Raw genomic sequence first — 23470 nt, 5'->3', positions numbered from 1 at the left:
CTGAGTTCAATTCCCAGCAACCACATAGTGGCTCACCGCCATCTGTAAGGAGATGCAGTGCCTTCTTGTGGCCAGCAGGTGCACATGCAGCAGGCAGAATACTATATAAATAATCTTAAAAAAAAAAAAACAAAAAACAAAAAAAACAAAATACACTTTGTGAGACATGCCTCAAATATTAATTTCTACTCATGTGCTACTCAGTGAAGTGGGGGGGGGGGTGGAATCCTGTAATGTTTTTTTTTAAAGATTTATTTATTATTTATACAGTTGTCTGCCTACAACACCAGAAGAGGGCTCCAGATCTCATTATAGATGGTTGTGAGCCACCATGTGGTTGCTAGACTTCTTAAGTATTTTAAAATCTAAACTGGAATTTCACTACATTTATTCAAACGCATGTCTAAACATTTCCTTCTTCAGAAACAGCCCCCCCCACCCTCTTTGGTGTAGGGATTTGTCGCTACCAAATTTTAAGTCATCTGTGGCACCAAACACATCTTTGCCCCCAGCCCCCGAAAGCCTGTTCCCTAGAGTGGTGTTTTGTTTTGGCGAACCTAGGAGTAGATGGGTTGGTTTTCCTCCTATCTTCCTCCCTTGTCTAACCCTGAAGTCCTTTGAAGAAGGAGACCCACCAATCTGCCCTCTCTACCCTTACCTAGGAAACCTTTTCCCTCCCAGTTCACAAAACAGACAAGACTCAACATCAATTTGATGGTTTTTAATTAACCAAACTGCAGGTTTAAGTCGGGGTTGCAAACCAAAGTCCAAACCAAAGTTTGTCTTGGCTTTTCTTTAGGAGGAATAGAGTCCAGCGCTTGCGAGCAAAGTCTGGATCAAGCTACCCCTCTCATCCCCTGGTCATCAAGCTTATTTGGCCAGAGGGTTGTTGGCTTTGGCCTTGGCTTCACCGCCGTAGTGGTATTTCACATAACGGTTCGCCTGGATGCCCTGCGCCAACACGTTGGTGAAATGGCACGCCATCAGCAGGTAGTTTCGAGGCTGGACCCGGTAGGCAAAGCGCATAAAAGCCATGGAGTAGAAGATGAGTGCCGTCGTCATGCGGCCACTGATGATGTCCGGAGGTCCCTTCATATCTTTAATGGCGGCCAGTGGAAGGCCCCAGTTGGCCACAGGACCCCAGAAGTGGGTGCTGGTTATGTAATCCCGGAACTCTTTGGACTTCAGGTAGTTTCGCGTTTTCCGCACCAGCGCTGCCATCCCTGCCATGCTTGCCTCAGCTGCAGTGCCAATGACCAAGATGCCAGCCAACAATGAAGCCCAGAATGTCAACTTCATAGAAGATCCTGACGTAGCAATGACCAATGGCTTTGTGCGCCTTGGCCGTAAAGCACGCCGGCTCCCACGTGCTGCTGCCGTGTTTGCCTGACGTAAAGCTGTTGGCACGGAAGGGTGTGGCTTATGCCTGTAGCGCCTATGGCCTGTGCTCATGCGCCCTTGTCTAGGATCTCCAGGAGAAGGGGTTGTAACCCTTTGTATAGCCTGACCCACACAAACTCAAGACACTGAGAACTCTGTGAGTTGCCTGGTACAGCATCTTCTCAGTTACTTGTTTCATCTGGCCTGTAACTCCATGGCAATACAATTTCTCAACCAGGTACAGGGTTTGGCCTTTACTAATCTGAAGACATTAGTGATATATTAGTGTGCCATTTCACCCCTAAATCTTTTAGCATCTGTTTCTTAGGAACAAAGCCATTTGCCTGCCTCGCCACAATACTAGCAGCCACTCAGGTCTATGACAGCAGCGTTAGCTGATATCCAATACATATTTAAATGGTAGTGCTGGAGGACTGTCTTTGTTTTCTTTTCTCATTCTTGTTAGAAAGGAAAACACAAAATCCAGCCAAAATTCATATGATTTACTCCTTGGGTTAGGGCAGTTTCCCAGTCCCCCTCCCCATTTTTGGTCATCTGTAAAGTTGATGTTATTGAAGAGTCCAGCCCACTGGCTTTTCAGATCGTCCTTAATTTGGATTTGTGGGGGTTTTTTCATAACTCAGTTATAAATTGTTTTTAAACAAAAGCATCAAATTCTATTGTGTCTTTCACCATCACCAGGGAGATAGCTGGTGTCACTTTGTTTCACCATTGATGGTAAGCTGAATACTTAGTTGTCTGACATTTTTTGGTTTTGGAGTTTTTTGTTTTTGTTTTTGTTTTTGCTTTTTTTTCATTGTAAAGGAGGCACTTTGATAGTATATGAACACCCTATTCTCCAACGGCTTTCTCTAACAGATTTTCCAACATAATATTTTTATTGATTATTTGGGAATTTCACACTTGCCTCCTGTTCCTCCCAGGTCCACCCCTCCAACCCTTGTGCAACCGCCGCCCCCCCCCAAGTAAATAAAACCAAAACACCAAGTCCAACTTGTTACCCATTGCAACATGGTCAATGTATAGGATCTCTGTGCAAGGAGGGGCTGTAGCCCTGTTGCTCTTCCTGAGCAAATGCCAGGCACTGAGGGCCAGCCCCTTAAAGATAACCTGAGACCTTCCCGTTCCCCACCCTCACACCATAAGCCATCAGCTGTGAAGAGCTATATTGCAATTTTTAAGGACTTTCTTCAATGGCTTCCTTTTTTTTTTTTCTTCTTCATAGTGGGGCTAGGTTGTCACAGAATCCTTCTATGTCTCTCATTCTCAACTATGAGTTTGCAATACGACTGAAAAAAGAAGCTTCCTTGCCCATAACAGCCAGCAGCAACACAGACCAACGTGGCCTTTGGCAGCAACACAGATCATGGAGGTTTGTTGAGGACGCCCAATCCCGAAAGTGAACTGTTTCCCATCTTGGACAATTTTGTTGTTGTTCAGTGCTGCGCGAGCTCCAGGCTGCTGCATGCACACCTCCCTGCAGCCCTACCTGTCAACAGCATGTCCCTTCGCTGCTGCAGCGCTCCCATGCCCCTTGCCTCCACATCTTTAGTTTCGCCACTCTCAGCTTTTCTATCTCTAGGACCTGCCCTTTTATGCACACCAGCAGTTCATTGAAGTTGTTGATGTCAGGTTGGGCTTTGAGTTGGTCAGCCCGCCCGCTCTCCTGGGGCGAGCTCTCCAGCACTGCTCCTGCTAGCCCGCAAGTATCTCTTAGTTTTTGTTTTGTTTTGTTTTGTTTTTCCAGACAGGGCTTCTCTGAGTTGCCTTCAGTATTAGTGCTGTTGTGTATTTCCTGGGCCATGTAGGTGTCCACATACTTTCTTTTTTCACAACATTAAAATCAAGGCATTGGCTGGGAGGTGGTGGCGCACGCCTTTAAGCCCAGCACTTGGGAAGCAGAGACAGGGGGATCTCTGTGAGTTCTAGGCCAGCCTGGTCTACAGAGCAAGTCTAGGACAGCCAGGGCTACACAGAGAAACCCTGTCTCAAAAAAAAAATTAAGACATTGAGCATTATAACTAGTTAATCAAATTTTGCCAGTTGTCTTGGTAATATCCCATAGACAATTTGTTTTGGTTTTTATTCTTTTTTAGTTTTTAATCCAGATTAGAGAAAAGCCAGATTGAATAAATCAGCTGGGAGAGGAGTTTGAGCCAGAACAGCTGAAGTGAACCAGCCAGAACTCGGTAAGAACAAGAAGTGTGAACGGGGCTAGAGAGATGGCTCAGAGGTTAAGAGCAGTGGCTGTTCTTCCAAAGGTTCTGAGTTCAACTCCCAGCAACCACATAGTGGCTCACAACCATCTATAATGAGATCTGGTGCCCTCTTCTGGAGAGCAGATGTACATGCAGGCAGAGCACTGTATACATAATAAATAAATAAATCTTAAAAAAAAAAAAAAGAAGTGTGAACATATTAAGCAGTAAGTCTCAGAGGCTGAAAACGTTTTAAGCCTCGGTTAGATGGTATGGAGGCTAGACACTTCCAGGACTAGGCCTAGGTTAGCAGGCAGAGGCGGCAATCCTAGACAACAATTGAAGCAGACAACTAGAAGATCCTTGTGTTAGCCGGGTGTGGTGGCGCACGCCTTTAATCCCAGCACTCGGGAAGCAGAGGCAGGCGTATCGCTGTGAGTTCGAGGCCAGCCTGGTCTACAAAGTGAGTCTAGGACAGCCAAGGCTACACAGAGAAACCCTGTCTCAAAAATTAATTTTTTAAAAAGGTGTCTATGTTTGTGTGTGTGTGTGTTTATAAAGGATTTTTATTGCATTGGCTTACATGACATGGTCTGGGTAGTCCAACCGTGCCTGTGTTCACATAAGCGAGACCTGGAACCCAGTAGCTGCTCAGTTCATGAGGCTAAATGTTAAACAGTCCCCATCTGGCATGGGGGATATCTGGCGAGTCCATGTTAGACAATGGAAGAAACTGGCTTCTGATATCATTGGCGGATGGGGGCAGTGTGGCAGTGGGGTCGGCAGCGGGAGCACTCAACAGCCAAGGCAGACAGGCAAAAAAAAAAAGCCAAAGCTTTTCCCTCAGACCTCCTCATGGCTGGGCCACTGGAAGGCGCTGGCCACGTGTAGGATGGGTCTTTCCACTTCAGTTAACCTAATCACAATCGCTCCCAGGCCTGCTAGAGGCTTGTCTCACGGGTGATGCTTAGAAGCACAGAAAGGCATCCAATGCTGACTTTCCCAAATGCCTACATTTTGGACTTCCTATCTCCCAGAACTGTGAGGAATATATTTCTGTTATTTATAAATTATCCAGTCTAAGTCAGTCCGTTCTAGCACCTCAAACTGACGGTGACAGCTCTCTCTCCAGTGTTCATTTTTGGCAGCCACACTATGGAAGAGATGTTGGACCTCCAGGGATGTGGATTAGGAAGCATGTGGTCTCTCTGTGGCTCTTTATGATGCTAAGGCTGTGGTTGCTAAGTTCTCCCCTGCAGAGTCAAGGTTTCCCACTTTGCAATTAATAAGCAATTTGTAGGAAGATACTTTGAGACAATGTAAATGTCTCTTCATTAAATATTTAACCCTTGAAAGTTAACATCCGTCTGTTGATGATTCTTATCAGAATCAAGCATTAATGATGACATTTTACTTTTTTTTAAAGAGTTTTCTGTCTCCTAATTTAAAACACTAAACATAAGAAATGTGTTTCATTAATTTTGCCCTGGAATACTAGTAGTGGTTTTTGTTGTTGTTTGTTTTGTTTTTGAATGTAACTGTTTCTGAATTACGGTTTTGTAAAAATAAATAAATAAATAAGTAAATAAATGGGACATTTAGGGTTTGAGTATTTCAGGAAAGATTCCTTTTTTTTGCTATCTCCTTCCTTGCTGACTTCCTTGGAATATTTGCTCGTCACTTCCAGCAAAGGGAATAAATAGCGTTGTGCCTCATGAGACTGGATGAATAAAACAATAGGCAGTTATATTGGCTCTGCTATTTTCAGTCACTGCTGAAAGCAATTTTCGAGCCATCTGTGGCCCTGATTCTAATCTCTCTCATTCTTTACTGCTTCTCTCACGTGTCTATAGTGGCCGAAGGCTGGGTACAAGGAAGAGGATGTTAGTTTGCCCAGCCCCGCCCCCAACACCTAATATGGTCACCTAGTCAGGGTGCCTCAGTGCAATGAAATGGCAGAAAGGATCCGTTGCTCTCGGGCCCCTGTGAAGCCCAATATTTTATCTATTGCTTTTGTCTTACGCGCAGGTAGACAGCCACCTGGCCTTCTTGTCGAGCATGAGCCCAGCAGAAGTGGCAGTTTTCCTTCAAGGCCTTTCTGCTCAGGGCCACTATGGAGGATCCTATTGCAGGAGGCAGAATTTTACCGCTCACCAAATAGGGTCCCAGCTGGACCTGAAATTTAAGTGACCCAAGTGATTACCAGGCGAAAAGCATGCGAATTTAATAAGAGATTTACGTGACCTCCAAGGCGGTGGCAGGACCAGCTGCTTTGGTATTAGGTTGAACAAAGAGAGGCAACTGTAGAAAAGGCAGAGGGGGGGGGTTGGGGAGGGCGGGGGGGGGGGTGAGGCGCAGGCAGCAAAGGAGGACAATAGTTAAACAAGGTCTGTGTGCACGGAATTGTCTCTGCTGAAAAGTGTTTCTCTTGCTATGCAGAGGGCATCTTTATGTTTTCTGAAGAAATGACTCTGCTGTGTGTCGGGGTGCCTTTAATTGAAGGTGATCCCTATGGCTTAGCAGGACACTTGGGAGTGTCAGAGTCACTGTCATAGCTGCGGATGAGCGCTCACTCCCTACTACCTACTCTTTGCACCAGAAATGGAAACTTTTAACTTTTCTGTGACCCAAACAACTGCTATTTTACATCTTAGGAAGATACAGGAAAAACAGAATTTTGACTTTAACAAACTTTTTGTGAGTACTCAGGATGGAACCAAAGTCTGGCACTAGCTAGACAAACACTCTCAAGCCTACAACTTTTTTTTTTTTTAAATTCTATGTTTATTGCCTGGGAAAGTAGCTCAGTTAATAAAGTACTTGCCTTGCAAGCAAGGGGGCCTGAGTTAGAGATCCAAAACCCACATAAAAAGCCAGAGTGAGCTGGGCATGCGCAGTGTTTACGAGCATGTACTCCAGCTGGTGTGCTGGTGTATACCCCTAATCTCAGCACTCGGGAGGCAGAGATAGGTGGATCTCTGTGAATTTGAGGCCAGCTTGGTCTACAGAATGAGTCCAAGACAGCCAGGGCTATGTAGAGGTAAAAAAAAAAAAAAAGAAAAAAAGAAAAGAAAAAAAAAAGAATATGTACTCTTCTTGAAAAGGACGAGAGTTCAGTTCTAGGCAGCCACATTAGACAGCTCACAATTGCCTTAACTCCAGATCCAGGGTGAGCCAATGCCTCTGGATTCTATGTGCACCTGCACTCAGGTGCATACAGACATACATACACATAACTAAAAATGATATATTTCTTTTTTTTTTTTTAAAGACAAATGAGCCAGGTGTGGTGGCACACGCCTTTACTCCCAGCACTTGGGAGGCAGAGGCAGGTGGATTTGCGAGCTAGCCAGCCTAGTCTCCTTGAGGAGTTCCAGGCCAATGAGAGACATCCCCCCATCTCAATAACAGAGGTGTGTATCCCCTTAAGAACAACACACACACACACACACACACACACACACACACACACACACACGGAAGAAATACAAAACCTATAATCCCAGCACTCTGTTATAGGGCAAAAGCCTAAGGACCATTCAACAAAACCAGAGTCTGAATCTGAGAATCTTTACTTATTTTTTTTTTTTTTTGGTTTTTCGAGACAGGGTTTCTCTGTGTAGCCTTGGCTGTCCTGGACTCACTTTGTAGACCAGGTTGGCCTCGAACTCACAGCGATCCGCCTGCCTCTGCCTCCCGAGTGCTGGGATTAAAGGCGCCACCACGCCCGGCCTGAGAATCTTTATTAAGCAAGCTGGAAAGAAACAGTTCTCACAGAGCAGCCCCAACTGCTTTCTGCAGGGAGCTTTTAAAGACAAAAAAACATATCCTGCTTGGCAGCTGCAGGGGGAAGTAGAACAAGCAAGCAGTTTAACAGAAGCAAACCCCAGCAGTTTGCTACTACAGCTTGACCTTACATTTCTGGAACAGGGTTGGGGAATTTTTTTAAGGGACTTTCCATAGAGGAGTCTTGGGGGAGTGTCAGCTCTGGATCAGACCTAAGATGGCTATGGCAGGGGCAAGGTGGAGGAATCTTGGCTCTGTTACATACTCAGGAGTCTAAGACAGAAGCCAGCCTGGGGTATATAATTTCTCCCTCTCCCTCTCTCCCTCCCTCTCTCTCTCTCTCTCTCTCTCTCTCTCTCTCTCTCTCTGTGTGTGTGTGTACGTGTGTGTTTTTCAAGACAAGGTTTCTCTGTGTAGCCTTGGCAGTCCTGGACTTGCTTGTAGGCCAGGCTGGCCTCAAACTCACAGTGATCCGCCTGCCTCTGCTTCCCAAGTGCTGGGACTAAAGGCGTGTGCCACCACACCTGGCTTAATTATACCCTATCTCAAAAGATAATAAAAGAGTACAGAGGGGGCTGGAGAGATGGCTCAGGAGTTAAGAGCACTGACTGCTCTTCCAGAGGTCCTGAGTTCAATTCCCAGCAACCACATGCTGGCTCACAACCATCTATAATGTCATCTGATGTCCTCTTCTGGCCTGCAGGTGCACAAACAGGCAGAACACTGTATACATAATAAATAAGTAAGTCTTAAAAAAAAAAAAGAGTACAGAGAACTCTGTTATACCTTTGGTTCAGACATCAATGTCAGCTTGTATCAGGGAATGACCAAGGACCCAAGTCCTTTTAGGGATTATATGTGACCGAGTTGAAGGCCTGAAAGGCAACTTAGAGGATCAGAGGGAAGCATCAGAGAGTCAATTGGAGAAATCAGAGTGAAGCCTAAGGAAGGTGTCTTAATCATTGTCTTATTACTGTGAGGAGACACCATGATAGTGGCTACACTTACAAAGGAAAGGATTTGATTGGGTGAGTAGGGGTTAATTAATATTTAATTAGTCCACTATCCTGGCACAGAGCAGGTGGCAGCATGGTACTGGAGAAGTAACTCAAGAGCCACCTCTTGAGCTGTAGGCCAAGAGACACTGGGCCTGCCAGGGGCTTTTGAAACCTTCAAGCCCACACCCGCAGTGACACACTTCCTCCAACAAGGCTGCACCTCCTAATCTTTCTCAAACAATGTCACTCCCTGATGACTAAGCAACACAGCCAGGAAGAAGAGGTGGACACGGGAGGGAGAAACTGGAAGTTGCCCCGCCCCCCATCACCTCTGGCCTGTATCACATCTGTGGCCTTTAACTATGGCTCCAGTAACTGACCTGGCAGAAATAAACATAAAGAGACACTTTCACTATCAGACTGATAAAATACTGGAACTCAAGAAAGTGGAATTTGGCCGGGCGTGGTGGCGCACGCCTTTAATCCCAGCACTCGGGTGGCGGAGGCAGGTGGATCGCTGTGAGTTCGAGGCCAGCCTGGTCTACAAAGCGAGACCAGGACAGCCAAGGCTACACAGAGAAACCCTGTCTCAAAAAAAACAAAAAACAAAAACAAAAAAACAAACAAAGAAAGTGGAATTTCCCCCAGGAGTCTAACAATCAGATAAGAAGAGTTTGGGCCAGCCAGAGAGATTTGTCTCCCTGGCAAAGAGATTTGCAGCCTTTCAGAGACAATGCTTGGTCAGCGGCAGTTGGTACCACATCTTGACCAGTAATGTGTTAGTCTGTGTACTCCCAGCCCAGTATTTAAACTCCACCACTCTATTTAAACTTTAACCTCCCTTGGAGACCCCCAAACTGGACTTGAGAGAGTCACCAGCTCTCTTCACAACTTAGCCACATTGAGTACATTTCCCTTTTCCACTTTTTCCTATTAATTTGACTGCTTTTTTTGTTTGTTTGTTTTTGTTTTGTTGTGTTTTTTGTTTTGTTTTTTGAGACAGAGTCTCTCTGTGTAGCCTTGACTGTCCTGAGCTAGCTTTGTAGACCAGGCTGGCCTTGAACTCACAGCGATCCACCTGCCTCTGCCTCCCAAGTGCTGGGATTAAAGGCGTGCGCCACCGCGCCCGGCTTCTTCCTTTTTTAAAAATAAATTTCTTTATTATTATATATAGTGCTCTGCCTGCGTGTACACCTTCAGACAGAAGAGGGCGCCAGATCTCATTATAGAGCCACCATGTGGTTGCTGGGAATTGAACTCAGGACCTCTGGAAGAGCAGTCAGTGCTTTTAACCCCTAAGCCATCTCTCCAGCCCATAAAGTATTTCTTTTTTTTTTTCTAAAATATATTTTATTGATTTATTCTTATTTTTTAAAGATTTATTTATTATTATGTATATAGTGCTCTGCCTGCATGTACAACTGCAGTCCAGAAGAGGGAATCGGATCACATTATAGATGGTTGTGAGCCACCATGTGGTTGCTGGGAATTGAACTCAGGACCTCTGGAAGAGCAGACAGTGCTCTTAACTGCTGAGCCATCTCTCCAGCCCTGATTTATTCTTCTTACATCTCAGTTGTTATCCCATCCCTTGTATCCTCCCATTCCTCCCTCCCTCCCATTTTCCCCTTACTCCCCTCCCCTATGACTGTGACTGAGGGGGACCTCCTCCCCCTGTATATGCTCATAGGGTATCAAGTCTCTTCTTGGTAGCCTGCTATCCATCCTCTGAGTGCCACCAGGTCTCCCCCTCCAGGGAACATGGTCAAATATGAGGCACCAGAGTTCGTGTGAAAGTCCATGAAGTATTTCTTCTTCAACCATGATATCCCATTCCTTGGCCCACATAAACTTGCCACATACTGATGCAAAATGCATTTAGTCCAACTTCAAAAGTCCCCACAGTCTTTCACAGTCTCAACACTGTTTAAAAGTTCAAAGTCTCTGTTGCAACTCAAGGCAAATCCCTTGACTGTAGCAAATTACATACTTGCGCCATCAATGGCAGAGAAGACTTGGGGGGAGGGCACTGTGGGGAAAGAAATACTGGACCAAATAAGACGGGAACCCAGCAAAGCCCACAGCCAATCCTGTAGCCCCGTGTCAAGTAGCAAAGGACTATAGCGCACACCTCTCTAGTGAGCTGCTTCCGTCTCCTAGCTGCAGCTCTCCTTGGCAGATGTCTCACAGCTCTGGCATCTCCAGCCTCTTGGGTCTCTGCTACAATGCAGATTTCATAGCCTCATGCAACGGTCTTTCAGGGCCTCCCCTACCCCTGGCCTCCGTGATGCTCCGACACCAAGGAGGAAGAGTACAATGGCCGCTTCACTCCTGCATTCTTCATGACTCCAAAGCCAGCACCAAATTTGGCTGCCAGGTGAGGATGGGCCCTGGAATTCCTCCTGGAATCACATTAGCAGCACCCTTTTTTATTCTGTTGCTTTCCATAAATTGGATGCTTAGCTGTGTGGGATGTTGCCCTGAGGGCCCCGCCCCCTTTCAAACGGAGCTGGAGGCCTCTTTTTTTGTTGTTTGTTTGTTTTTTTGGTTTTTCAAGACAGGGTTTCTCTGTGTAGCCCTGGCTGTCCTGGACTCGCTTTATAGACCAGGCTGGCCTCGAACTCACAGCAATCCACCTGCCTCTGCCTCCCAAGTGCTGGGATTAAAGGCGTGCGCCACCACGCCCGGCTCTTTTTTTTTTTTTTTAATTTTTTACTTTTTAATTTATTTATTAATTATACAGTATTTTGCCTACATGCCAGAAGAGGGCATCAGATCTCATTGTAGATCTCATTGTAGATGGTTGTGAGGTAAAGAGGCCGCTCTTTGTTTCTTTGTTTGTTTGTTTGTTTTAGTTTTTTGAGACAGGGTTTCTCTGTGTAGCCTTGGCTGTCCTAGACTCACTTTGTAGACCAGGCTGGCCTCGAACTCACAGAGACCCGCCTGCCTCTGCCTCCCGAGTGCTGGGATTAAAGCTGTGTGCCACCACGCCTGGCTAGAGGCTGCTCTTTAAGTGCGCTGATCTCAACATTCCGAGCCTCTCTCCCAATACTTGCTTTTGTACTAGCATTACGCTTCCTAGTGGCTTTTTCTCTCCAATTTATACATTTTGTATTTCTTTCTGTCCCACTTGTTTGGTTTTTTTTTCCCACTGTAGACCAGCATCAGTGCTATTGATAACAACCACACCACAGGTTCACTATTACAATGTCTTGAAATTTCCTCCACCAAAGAAATTAGCCCATTAGCCTTAGGCAAGTTTTTCTTTCTTTCTTTCTCTTTTTCTTTTTCTTTCTTTCTTTTTTTTTTTTTTTGAGTTGTTTGTTTGTTTTTTTTTGGTTTTTTGAGACAGGGTTTCTTTGTGTACTCTTGGCTGTCTTACAATTCACTTTGTAAACCAGGCTGACTTTGAACTCACAGAGATCCACCTGCCTCTGCAGAGTGCTGGAATTAAAGGCGTGTGTCACACTCTGCAGGCAAGTTCTTTTTTTTTTTTTTTTTTTGGTTTTTCGAGACAGGGTCTCTCTGTGTAGCCTTGGCCGTCCTGGACTCACTTTGTAGACCAGGCTAGCCTCGAACTCACAGCGATCCGCCTACCTCTGCCTCCCGAGTGCTGGGATTAAAGGCGTGCGCCACCACGCCCAGCTTCAGGCAAGTTCTTAAGGGCAAAAGAGAGCTATATTATTTGCCAAACTATCACAGGAATGCCCTCTACTCCAATTGCTGTTAAAATACTCGCACTATCTTTCAGGCTCTCATTAGAATGCATGGTGATATATTTTCTGAAAATATTTCTTGCCTTCAGAGACTGAACTTTGTCCAGATCTTGCAGCTAAGTTAATAATATGCCTGGAGATCATTTAAGACTATGTACGGAACCTGCTGTCCTTCTCTGTACTCAGCCTATTTATGTGTAACTGTGCCTTTAAGAACAATGTGACAAGCAGGGCGTGGTGGCGCATGCCTTTAATCCCAGCACTCGGGAGGCAGAGGCAGGTGGATCTCTGTGAGTTTGAGGCTAGCCTGGTCTACAAAGTGAGTCCAGGACGGCCAAGGCTAACACAGAGACCCTGTCTCGAAAAAAAAAAGAAAGAAAGAAAGAAAGAAAGAAAGAAAGAAAGAAAGAAAGAAGAACAATGTGACCAATCTGACTATGCCTTGGGCCAGGCGGTGGTGGCCTTTAATCCCAGCACTCGGGAGGCAGAGGCAGGCGGGTCTCTGTGAGTTCGAGGCCAGCCTGGTCTACAAAGTGAGTCCAGGACAGCCAAGGCTACACAGAGAAACCCTGTCTCGAAAAACCAAATAACAAACAAACAAGGTGACTATGCCTTGGATTTCCCATGCAATCAACTTTTACATAGCTTTCATCTTAAATGGTGACCCAGAATCCTTGTTTCTCTGTGTGCTTGCATGTTGCCATAATTGTTTTCTGAAAGCTACCTTAAGCAAAGCAAATCTCCACCATACATTTGGGAAGCGACTTATGAATATAGGTTAATTACATGTATGTGGCTTTGCCTGTTATTCTGGGTCAGGTGCATTCAGTAAAGTGACTTCCATTGTACAGCGGTTAGAGATTTCCTGTACAGAATCCTTTATTTCCTTTCCCAGACCATGTTTTCTGCACGGTTCAGTAAATAGAGAGCACACCCCTGTGTGAAAGACACACACAGGCTCAACAGACACACAAGCACAACACACAGACAGATCAGGCAAGCAACTGGGACAGACAGATAGACAGACACAATAGACAGACTACAGACAGGCCAGTAACCACCAACTACAGACAAATGGAAGACACAGGGAGAGAAGTAGAAAATTCAAGTCTGGGCTCATGCTTAGTTTAAGCACATCAAGAGGAAGTTGCTTTTCTCTTTCAAATTCCTTAAAGTGACATTGACACATTTTCTTTCTTTCTTTTCTTTTTTTCCTGAGACAGGGCTTCTCTGTGTTAGCCCTGGCTGTCCTGGACTCGCTTTGTAGACCAGGCTGGCCTCAAATTCACAGGGATCCACCTGCCTCTGCCTCCCGAGTGCTGGGATTACAGGCGTGCGCCACCACGCCCGGCAACACTGACACATTTTGATGCCTCGTCTGGGGCTTCTTTAACACATTAACTAATGCAAGAGCGGCCCCTTACGTTCTGCACACAGAGGTCAACTGTGTGTATAGCCCCAACTTCCAAAGTCTTGCACATAAAAAAAAAAAGCATCCTGGAGAAAAAGGATCTATTTTCATGCATTTGTGGGTCTCATGTCCCTCAAAAAGGTATGTTGTGGTTACTCAATGTAACCTCTATTTGGGTATAGGGTCAATGTAATGGAGTTCACCAAGATAAAGTCATTCTGAAGTAGAGTGAAACCCTAATTCAATGGCAGTTGTTCTTTTAAAGAAGTCTGCTTTAAGCCTGTAATGTAGAACTGTTGCCTGAATTTCTCACATTGTTCCCTGGCTTTTTTTTTTTTTTTTTTTTTTTTTTTGGTTTTTCGAGAAAGCCTTGGCTGTCCTAGACTTAATTTGTAGACCAGGCTGGTCTTGAACTCACAGCGATCCACCAGCCTCTGCCTCCCGAGTGCTGGGACTAAAGGCCTGCGCCACCACGCCTGGCCTTCTCTGTCTTAATAATCCATGCAAGAAGTAGAAATTCTTCCTAGACATTGTGTGGGCATGTAGAATCTCGAGTTTTACAGACCTTTTCCCCTATGATAAAGAAGGTATGCTTTATTGACTTATTTGCAGTGCTGTGGCTTGGACTCAGGGTCTTGAACATGCGGGGGAAGTGCTCTACTGCTGAGCCACATCCCCAGCCCCAGGCGTGGTTTTTAAGAATGTTTCAGTCAGGGCTGGAGAGACGGCTCAGTGCTTTAGGGCACTGGCTGCTCTTGCAGAGGACTCCTTTGCTTCCCAGCACCACCTAGCAGTTCACAATCATCTGTAACTTCATTTTCAAAGGGGGAATCCCACACCATCCTCTGGTCCCTGTGGACACTGCACGAATGTGGTTCATAGACATATGGACATACATTCAGACAAAATACTTATATACAGAAAATAAAAATAAATAAACCTCAAAAGAACATTTTAGTTGAAATTGGTTTTTTATATACACGACAGCCAAGCTAGTTAGAAAATTCTTGGCCTGCCTTTTTCCTTACGTTGCTTTACAATACTGTTCCACTCTTCCAATCTAAGGCTTGAGTCAGCCAATTTTGCTTATTTATGAAAACAATTTGACCTTTTGTCTGGATTTGTGTGTGTGTGCTAGGGATGAAATGGGCCTCATTCATGCTAAGGAGATCAACCGCCACCAAGCCACATGACTAACTCTTGCATGGAGTTTGTCTTTTTGCTTGTTTTTTGTTTTTGGAAACAGGGTTTCTGTGTGTGCAGCCTTGGCTGTCCTAGACTCGCTTTGTAGACCAGGCTGGCCTTGAACTCACAGAGATCCACTTGCCTCTGCCTCCTGAATGCTGGGATTAAAGGCGTGTGCCACTTTTTGTCCATTTCTATTCTTTGCTTTTAATTTCTAAATTAAAGAATTAATTTAAAGGGCCAGGCATAGGGGAGCACCTGGGAGGTAGAGGCAGGACCTGAGGCCATTTGGTCTACACAATGAGCTCCAGGCTAGCTAAAGTTACATTATGAGGCCCTGTCTTTAAAGAAAAAAATATTTTTTAAAAGATTTATTTATTATTATGTATACAGTGTTCTGCCTGCATGTACACCTGCAGGCCAGAAGAGGGCATCAGATCACATTCTGGATGGTTGTGAGCCGCCATATGGTTGCTGGGAATTGAACTCAGGACCTTAGGAAGAGCAGGTGGCGCTCTTAACCACTGAGCCATCTCTCCAGCCCAAGAAAAATGTTTTTAAAATATTTTATTTTTATCTGCATGTCTGTGTATTGACCTCAAACTCACAGCAATCCACCTGCTTCTGTCTCCCAAGTGCTGGGACTAAAGGCGTGTGCCACCACGCCAGGCTCAGGATGATAGATTTGATAAAGGTTTGGGCTATAAGGTGAGTTTCGAGACAACTTGGACTATATTCAGATACTGCCTCAAAGGGTATAGTGGTGCACGGCTTTACTCCCAGCACTCAGGAGGGAGAGGCAGAAGGAAGGATCTCTGTGAGTTCAAGGCCAGCCTGGTCTACAAAACAAGCTTCACCGACAGCCAGGCCTACATAGGGAGAGCCAGTCTCAAAACAAAACAAAAGTTAGAGTTAAATCTAAATTCTGAATTTTATGTATTTGTGGTACTAGTTGGCAAACTGCCCTTACCACATCTGCCTTTACGACATGGTTTTATTGTGCGCGATTAGGTTATAGGTCATCCTGTGCGTCACCCACTAAGCAAGCTTTACAACAACTAAACTTGTTCTACAAGTCTCTCGTTTGGCTTGGCAATCATTGAAAGTCCTTGTGGCACATGTTTGCAATCCCAGTAGTTAGGAGACTGACAAGGGAGACCGAACAGTTTGAAGACAGCCTGGGCTGCATAGCAAGTTTCAGACCAGCATGGGCTATATCGTGAGACCCTGTCTCAAACAAACTTCTCTCATCTGAGTACTAACCAGGTCCAACCCTGCTTAGCTTCCCAGATCAGAGAAGATTGGGGATATTCAGGGTAAGATGTGCCATAGACAATTTCTCAACACTAACTCCATTTCTTTTTTTTCTTTTTGTTTGTTTGCTTGTTTGTTTTCGAGACAGGGTTTCTCTGTGTAGCCTTGGCTATCTTGGACTCACTTTGTAGACCAGGCTGGCCTCAAACTCACAGAGATCTGCCTGCCTCTGCCTCCCGAGTGCTGGGATTAAAGGCGTGCGCCACCACACCAGGCTCTCCATTTCTTTTTTTTTTTTTAACTTAACCAGGCCCCCAATCTAGAAGTTGCCTTCTATCTTCAGGAATAGAAATGTGTTAGTGAAAGGAGAACTAGCTAAAGTATCAGTTGAGTTTAAAGAGATCATGAAGGAGTTACAGACATAAAATGCAAATATAAATATGACTGACAGCTGGGCGTGGTGGCGCACACCTGTAATCCCAGCACTCGAGAGGCAGAGGCAGGCGGATTGCTGTGAGTTCGAGGCCAGCCTGGTCTACAAAATGAGTCCAGGACAGCCAAGGCTACACAGAGAAACCCTGTCTCGAGAAACAAACAAACAAACAAAACCCAAAACCCAAAAAATGTGACTGACTGACTCTCTCTCTCTCTCTCTCTCTCTCTCTCTCTCTCTCTCTCTCTCTCTCTCTCTGTCTCTCTCTCTCTCTTGGTTTTTCAAGACAGGGTCTCTCTGTATAGCCCTGGCTGTCCTGGAATTCTTCAGACACCATGCTGGCCTTGAACTCACAGAGACTGCCTCCTAGTGTTGGGATTAAAGGCGTGTATCTCATACCCAGCTACAACCTTGTTCTTTTAAAGCAACAGAATGTTCCTTCCTACCTTCTCATTTTGTCACATAAGGTTCATTTCCAACCGATGGCACCTTTGCTTTCTTAACCTCCCAGTCTTGTGGTTAACTGGAAAATTCAGTCCATACAATGGAGAAAAGAAAGCACCTTTAACAAATGGTGCTGGTCTATAACTGGCTGTCTGCATGTAGAAGGATGCAAACAGAGCCATACTTATCTCCCTATGCCCCACCCCCACAAAACTCAAGTCCAGATGGAGCAAAGATCTCAATAGAAAACCAGATAGACAAAGCTAATAGAAGAGAAAGAGAGGAAGAGCCTCGGACTCACTGGCACAGGAAAAGACTGTCTGAACAGAACAGGCAGTTAGCGCAGGCCCTAAGATCAACAACCACCAGATGGGGACCTCATGAAACTGAAAAGCTTCTACACGGCAAAGGACAGCACCACTCAGAGAAAGTGTCAGGCTATAGAACAGAAAAAGATTCCTGTTAATTACACATCCGGTAGAGGATTACTATCTAAAACACATAAAGAACGGGGTGGGGACCTGGACACCAAGAAGACAATAACCAAATTAAAAAATGGGGACCAGACCTAACTCGAGTTTTTAATAAAGGAAACTCAAATGGCTGAGAAACAGAGAAATGCTCAACATGCTTAGTCGGCAGAGAACTGCAAATCAAAACTTTGAGAATTCACCTCACACCTGTCACAATGGCCAAGATGGATAGAACAAATGTTAGGCGGTGTGGAGTAAGGGGAGCACTCATCCATTGTTGGTGGGAATGCGCACTTGTACAGCCACCATGGAAATCAATATGGTGGTTCCTCAAGAAGCTAGGCACCACTGTACCTCAAAATCCAGCCATACTCTTCTTGGGCATATGCCAAGATCCTACATCCTACCATAAAGACACTTGCTCATCCATGTTCATCGCTGCCCTGTTCACAAAAGCCATAAGCTGGAGACAGCACAGATGCCCCTCAACTAAAGAAGGGATAAAGAGACTGTGGTACATTTACTCAGCTGTTAAAACATGAGGAACTATTCGGGCAATTGGATGGAACCAGAAAAATCCATCCTGAGTAAGGTATGGCACTGGAGGATAGGAGACAAAGTCTATGAAGACGCTGCTGAGTTTGTTTTGGGTTGCTCCATCCACTGCTGAACATGGGGCCTACCCTTCAGTGTGGTTAAGACACCCAGTACACTATGGTTTCTGATTTTGTGTTTTTATGGGTTTGTGCGTTTCCCGTTGTTTTTTTTTTATTCAGTTTTTGTTTGTTTGCCTGTTTCTTTTCCAAAGCAGAGTGTGAGTATGTGTGCGTGTGTGTGTGTGTGTGTGTGTGTGTGTGTGCGTGCGCGTGTGTGTGTGTGTGTGTGTGTGTGTGTGTGTGTGTGTGTGCAGTTGCATGGGTAGAGAGGTGGGGAGGGTCTGAAAGGAGTCAGGGAGGAGAAATTGTGATTAGAATATATGAAAAGATTTCTTTCAATATAGAAGATTCAGTCCAAGGGGCCGGGCGTGGTGGCGCACGCCTTTAATCCCAGCCAGCACTCGGGAGGCAGAGGCAGGCGGATCGCTGTGAGTTCGAGGCCAACCTGGTCTACAAAGTGAGTTCAGGACAGTCAAGGCTACACAGAGAAACCTTGTCTCAAAAAACAAAACAAAACAAAACAAAAGACAGAAGGGCACAAGTGCCATTAAAGGGGCCCCTGATGGTCTATAATCTTAAGACAATTAAATCACAAAAGAAATGTTGGTAATAGATTCCAGTGAAGAGGCTAAGACAGATTTCCTGAGGTCATGCCAATAAAAAGAATGAAATTAGTTAACGGAGAGGGGAAAGTTCTTTTTTATTCAATTAAAATTAATATATAGAAAAAAAATGGAAGCTGGGCAGTGGTGGCGCATACCTGTAATCCCATCACTTGGGGAGGCTGGCAGGTGGATCTCTGTGAGTTTGAGGTCTGTGAGTTCCAGGACAGCTAGGGCTAAAAGAGAGAAACCCTTGTCTCAAAAGAAGAAGAAGAAGAAGAAGAAGAAGAAGAAGAAGAAGAAGAAGAAGAAGAAAAGAAAAAAAATGATGGAAATTTGGAAAACATCATAGAAATGTCAGGTTAAAATCAGTGATGTGGGGCTGGCTCAGAAGTTAAGAGCACTGTCTGCTCTTCCAAAGGTCCTGAGTTCAATTCCCAGCAACCACATGGTGGCTCACAACCATCTACAATGAGATCTGGTGCCTTCTTCGGGCAGGCAGACACACAGGTGGGCAGAATATGAATTAAATAATAAATAAATAAATAAATAAATCTTAAAACAAAACAGTGATGGATGCTGATATTCCAATGAATGGTCCAAGGTCTGACTTACAGAACCGGATGCTACACAGCACTGTCCTTTGAGCCAAACCACCTTCATAAGAGCAGCTGTTTGCTTAAAAGATCACCACAGTGGGGCTGTTGACTGCTGACGTTCACTCTTAGGAGGAGCTGGAGCAGGCTGCTCTTACCGGAGTATCCAGCAGTCAGTAGCATGCAATTCTTCCTAATTGCATGTGGCCTGGGGGGGGGGAGGGTTCTAGGGAAGCGCTAGAGTGAAGGGGGCTCCGTGTAAGCAGCTTTTGGGAAGTCATCTTTCATGTTGGGTGAAGCCTTGCCAGTGGGACTTACTTTGGGGTTACCCATGCCCATGTAGGTTAACCCCTTTCCCATGTTTTATAAATAAGCCCAATAGACTGGTTCTCCGGGGTGGACTTTGGTGGGATCCAACTTGGCTTCGTTACTGGGACTTCATGGGGGAGGGTATAGACCGTTCATACCCTCCTACCGGCAGGGAGAGAATTCTTGAATTCAGGGAGGAATCTAAACATTACTTTTTTTTTTTTTTACATTCTTAAAAAGTTGTGTATGAATGTGGGTGTGCAGGCCATGGCACATATGGCAGTCAGAGGACAACTCTAGGCATCTTTTCTCTCCTACCACAAATGTGGACCACATGGATTGCATCCCAGTGGTGAGGCTTGGCAGCAAACACTTTTACCATTTCTCTAGCCCCAGTGACTTCACCTTCATCACGAACAAGCATCAAACCCAAATCAAAGGCACTCGACCAAATAATTGGCCTATCCTAAAAACCAGCCTTGTGTCCAAGATGAAAGATGACTAAATAGACATGACAATTAAACAGGACATACACTCCTGGACTGGACCCCAATCTCATAGGACGACATTAGGACAACCAATAAAGCTGAAGGGAAGTTTGTACCTTAGCAAGACATTCCCAGTGGCACAGCTAGGAGCCAAAGTTCCTGGAACTCACCATTGTTAAGAGTTTGTGTTTAGGCCGGGTGTGGTGGCCACGCCTTTAATCCCAGCACTCGGGAGGCAGAGGCAGGCGGATCTCTGTGAGTTCGAGGCCAGCCTGGTCTACAAAGCGAGTCCAGGACAGTCAAGGCTACACAGAGAAACCCTGTCTCAAAAAAACCAAAAAAAAAAAAAAAAAAACCAAAAAAAAAGTTTGTGTTTATTAAGCGCCCACACACCTTATAATGTGCTCCCCACCCGCTGCCGGCTCCCACCAAGCCGGGCCCTAGCCACCTGCATGGCACATATTAAAACTTTTTGACTCGGAGACTCAAGGGTTTGCTTCAAATTGGTCAGCCGGTAAGTGAAGCCACAAATCACATTTATCTGTGTGACTGCAATACATTTCATTGTGGGGGGCCAAGACCATAGCCGGCAAGCATCTCGGACCTTGGCATAAAACATTGAGTGGGCCTGGGGCAGGCTGCCTTGTGACCTCTTTCCCTCCGTGCCTCAGGGTACATTCCAGAAGGCTGCCTTGCGACCTCTTCCCCTCCCTCAGGGCACTCTCCAGCTGTTCTCAGTATTCCTGAAAATTACAGAGGCCTTCAGAGGACGAAACAAAGTCTATAGAGAACACCTTGTGGTTCCAGATGCCTAACAATTCCACCCAGCCCCAGAACCACAGGGGCCCTCGCCCTGCCAAACTTCCTGACTTCCTGATATCTTGCGAAAACTGCCCACCCGGATCACCCCACTCAGTCTCCTGCTTCAATGGTATATAATTGCCTGTGAGAAAATAAAATTTGGTCAGCTTGATCAGACTCCTTGACTTGCTGTCCGTTCTTCGAGTCTCTTGTGCCCCATTCTCTCCCTAGGGGTCCGAGGGTCCCAGTTGATTGTCCGGCGGGTCTGGCCATTTCATCAAGGCACTGTTAATGGCCTTCTCTCATGCCAGGTCTCAATAGAAACCATCACATGTCTAAGCATTACGTCACAAAAAGGATGGGGGGGAAAAAAACTCCAAAATCCAAAGCTAGAAGGCCTGCTGCCAGGACATAACCATTCGACAGTGGGGTTTTGTTTTGTCTCTGGGTTTTTGACAGATACTTGCTAGGTAACCCTGCTGGATTCCAACTTCCTTAGCGCTGGGTAACAGGTGTAGGTAACTTCCTTCCTTCCCCTCCCTCACCATTCCTTGCTGCCCAGTACTGTAAAGCACCCAATCAAAATGTTAGCTACCCTATATGAGAGACAAAGAAGCCAACACTATATAAAAAGTCTACTCTGCCGTATATACCCCGGAGACTGCTAACACTTAATAAACCACTTTCTGTAAGAGCCTTGGTCTCTGATAAGAAAGCCTATAGGTGTAGCCCATGAAATTGTTCATTTAACAACCTATAAGGAAGTTTATAGACTGGAGAGAAAGATCCATTGATAAAGCACTTGCCTAGCATGGCGGGCCCAGAGTTCAATCCCCAGAACTGCAAGAAAACCAGGACCTGCTGAGTTGCTGGTCAAAAGGCAAGTTGAAGCAGCTGGATGTGGTGACACGTTCCTCTAAGAGCTCAGCTCTTGGAAGGTAGAGGCGGGGAGATCATAAACTCAAGGACAGGCTCTGCTATATAGAGCAAGTTGGAAGGCAGCTTGAACTACTGCCTGTCCCAAACAAAAAGGCTCCGGAGGCTGGCCACGGCCGTAAGCATCACCTGCAATCCCAGCACTCAGGAGGCTAAGGCAGGTGGTTCAGCCTGGATCCCACAATCCAGCGGTGATTACATAGTAAGACCATGTCTCAGAAAAACAGTTTATGGCTTCTCATCAATGTGTGTGTGTGTGTGTGTAAGAAAAAGACATGGCTAGAGAAAATAAAATTTGATTCTGTTGCCCCTTGGGGTTGGGTCAACAATATTTACCACATGTAGAATCTCAACTATTTTATAAAGCCGGGATAGCCCATCAACAAAATAAGAATTGACAGAACAGCTCCCCGCCCCCCGCCCCCCACCGAGCCTGCCTTGCCTCTCACAGACTCCACACTGTGATTTAGGTACCTGAACAAATTAGACTTAATTTCAGAGCAAATCATCAGCAACAGGTACACTCACCCTGGCAGAACATGTCTTTTAATTAATTGCTTTCTGCCTAATGTAGAGAGGGGCTGATGCCATTTACCCTATAAGAATTAGTGGTGCCGAGCACTTGGTCCCCTCAGTTTGAAATTCCAGAGGCAATGGTTTACTTCCCACTTAACCTAACGGTCTAACTTCCATGGCAAAGTTTATGGCAGGTACTCATGGGAAAAATGGATTCTAAGAACCTTGCAGTGTGAGAGCGCCCTGAAGTCGGCCACACATCCTATCAGAGTGGGAAGTGTTCGGAGGGCCAGGCAACTGAATGACTCCACTCCCCATAAACTTGGTGAGGAGTTAGCATGGAGGACACTTGTGTGGTTTTAGAACAGTGTGGACTTTCTCTCCGCGAAGCTATCAACTTCACTCTTGCTTGACTTCAATAAGAGACAAAAAGATTTCCCTGGCTAAGTAGAAATTTAACATATAACTGTCAAAAACACGTGTCAAAACAAAATACTAGCTGGGCGTGGTAGCGCACGCCTTTAATCCCAGCACTCGGGAAGCAGAGGCAGGTGAATTGCTGAGTTAGAGACCAGCCTGGTCTACAAAGAGAGTCCAGGACAGCCCCGAGAAACCTTGTCTCGAAACACAACAACAAAAAATACTGTCCCTTGTCTCTTTCTTTCTTTCTTTCTTTCTTTCTTTCTTTCTTTCTTTCTTTCTTTCTTCTTCTCCTCCTCCTCTTCCTCCTCCTCCTCCTTCTTTTTCAAGACAGGGTCTCTCTATATTAGTCTTGACTGTCCTGGACTTCCTTTGTAGACCAGGCTGGCCTGCGATCCAGCCTGCCTCTGCCTCCTGAGTGCTGGGATTCAAGGTGTGCACCAACACACCCAGCTATCCTGTGTCTTTTCAAAGCTGCCATGTTCAATGTTGCCTGAGCTGATAATTGTTTCAAAGGAGACAGACTCAGCTACAACTAAACTAAGGTAGGTTTCTGGTTCATGGGCAGGTGCTACATAATACAAACAGGAAATTAAAATTTCAAATACATGTGTTTTAAGAATATTGCGACCACAATTCTTCACCTTAGAAAGCCCTTTATTTTCTAACCAAGTGCTTGTTCATCTTTTCAAATGCTACAGGGACATTTAAAGCTTTCCTACATAGGCAAGTGTGAGTCTGTTATGTATGCTGCATAAGTTCAGTCACGGGAATGGCAACTAAAACATTTCCCTTACATTGGTACCAAGTCTCAGGAGGCCATGAGAACAGGCAATGTAGAAAACAG

At 45.4% G+C, this 23470-nt stretch overlaps 1 protein-coding gene across 1 annotated transcript; it reads right to left on the bottom strand.

The window, feature by feature from the left end:
• Positions 1 to 539: 539 nt before the first annotated feature.
• On the bottom strand, positions 540 to 5754 carry MPC1L (mitochondrial pyruvate carrier 1 like). Its single transcript, XM_084788860.1, has one exon. The coding sequence runs from the start codon at positions 1450 to 1452 to the stop codon at positions 871 to 873; it is 582 nt and encodes a 193-aa protein (XP_084644986.1). The 5' UTR covers positions 1453 to 5754; the 3' UTR covers positions 540 to 870.
• Between the last annotated feature and the right edge of the window lie 17716 nt (positions 5755 to 23470).

The sequence above is a fragment of the Acomys minous genome, assembly GCF_964271855.1.
Source record: "Acomys minous genome assembly, chromosome: 7".
NCBI classification, from domain to species: domain Eukaryota; kingdom Metazoa; phylum Chordata; class Mammalia; order Rodentia; family Muridae; genus Acomys; species Acomys minous.
Note: the sequence above shows the minus strand (reverse complement) of the source record. Positions and strands in the feature narration are given on the sequence as shown.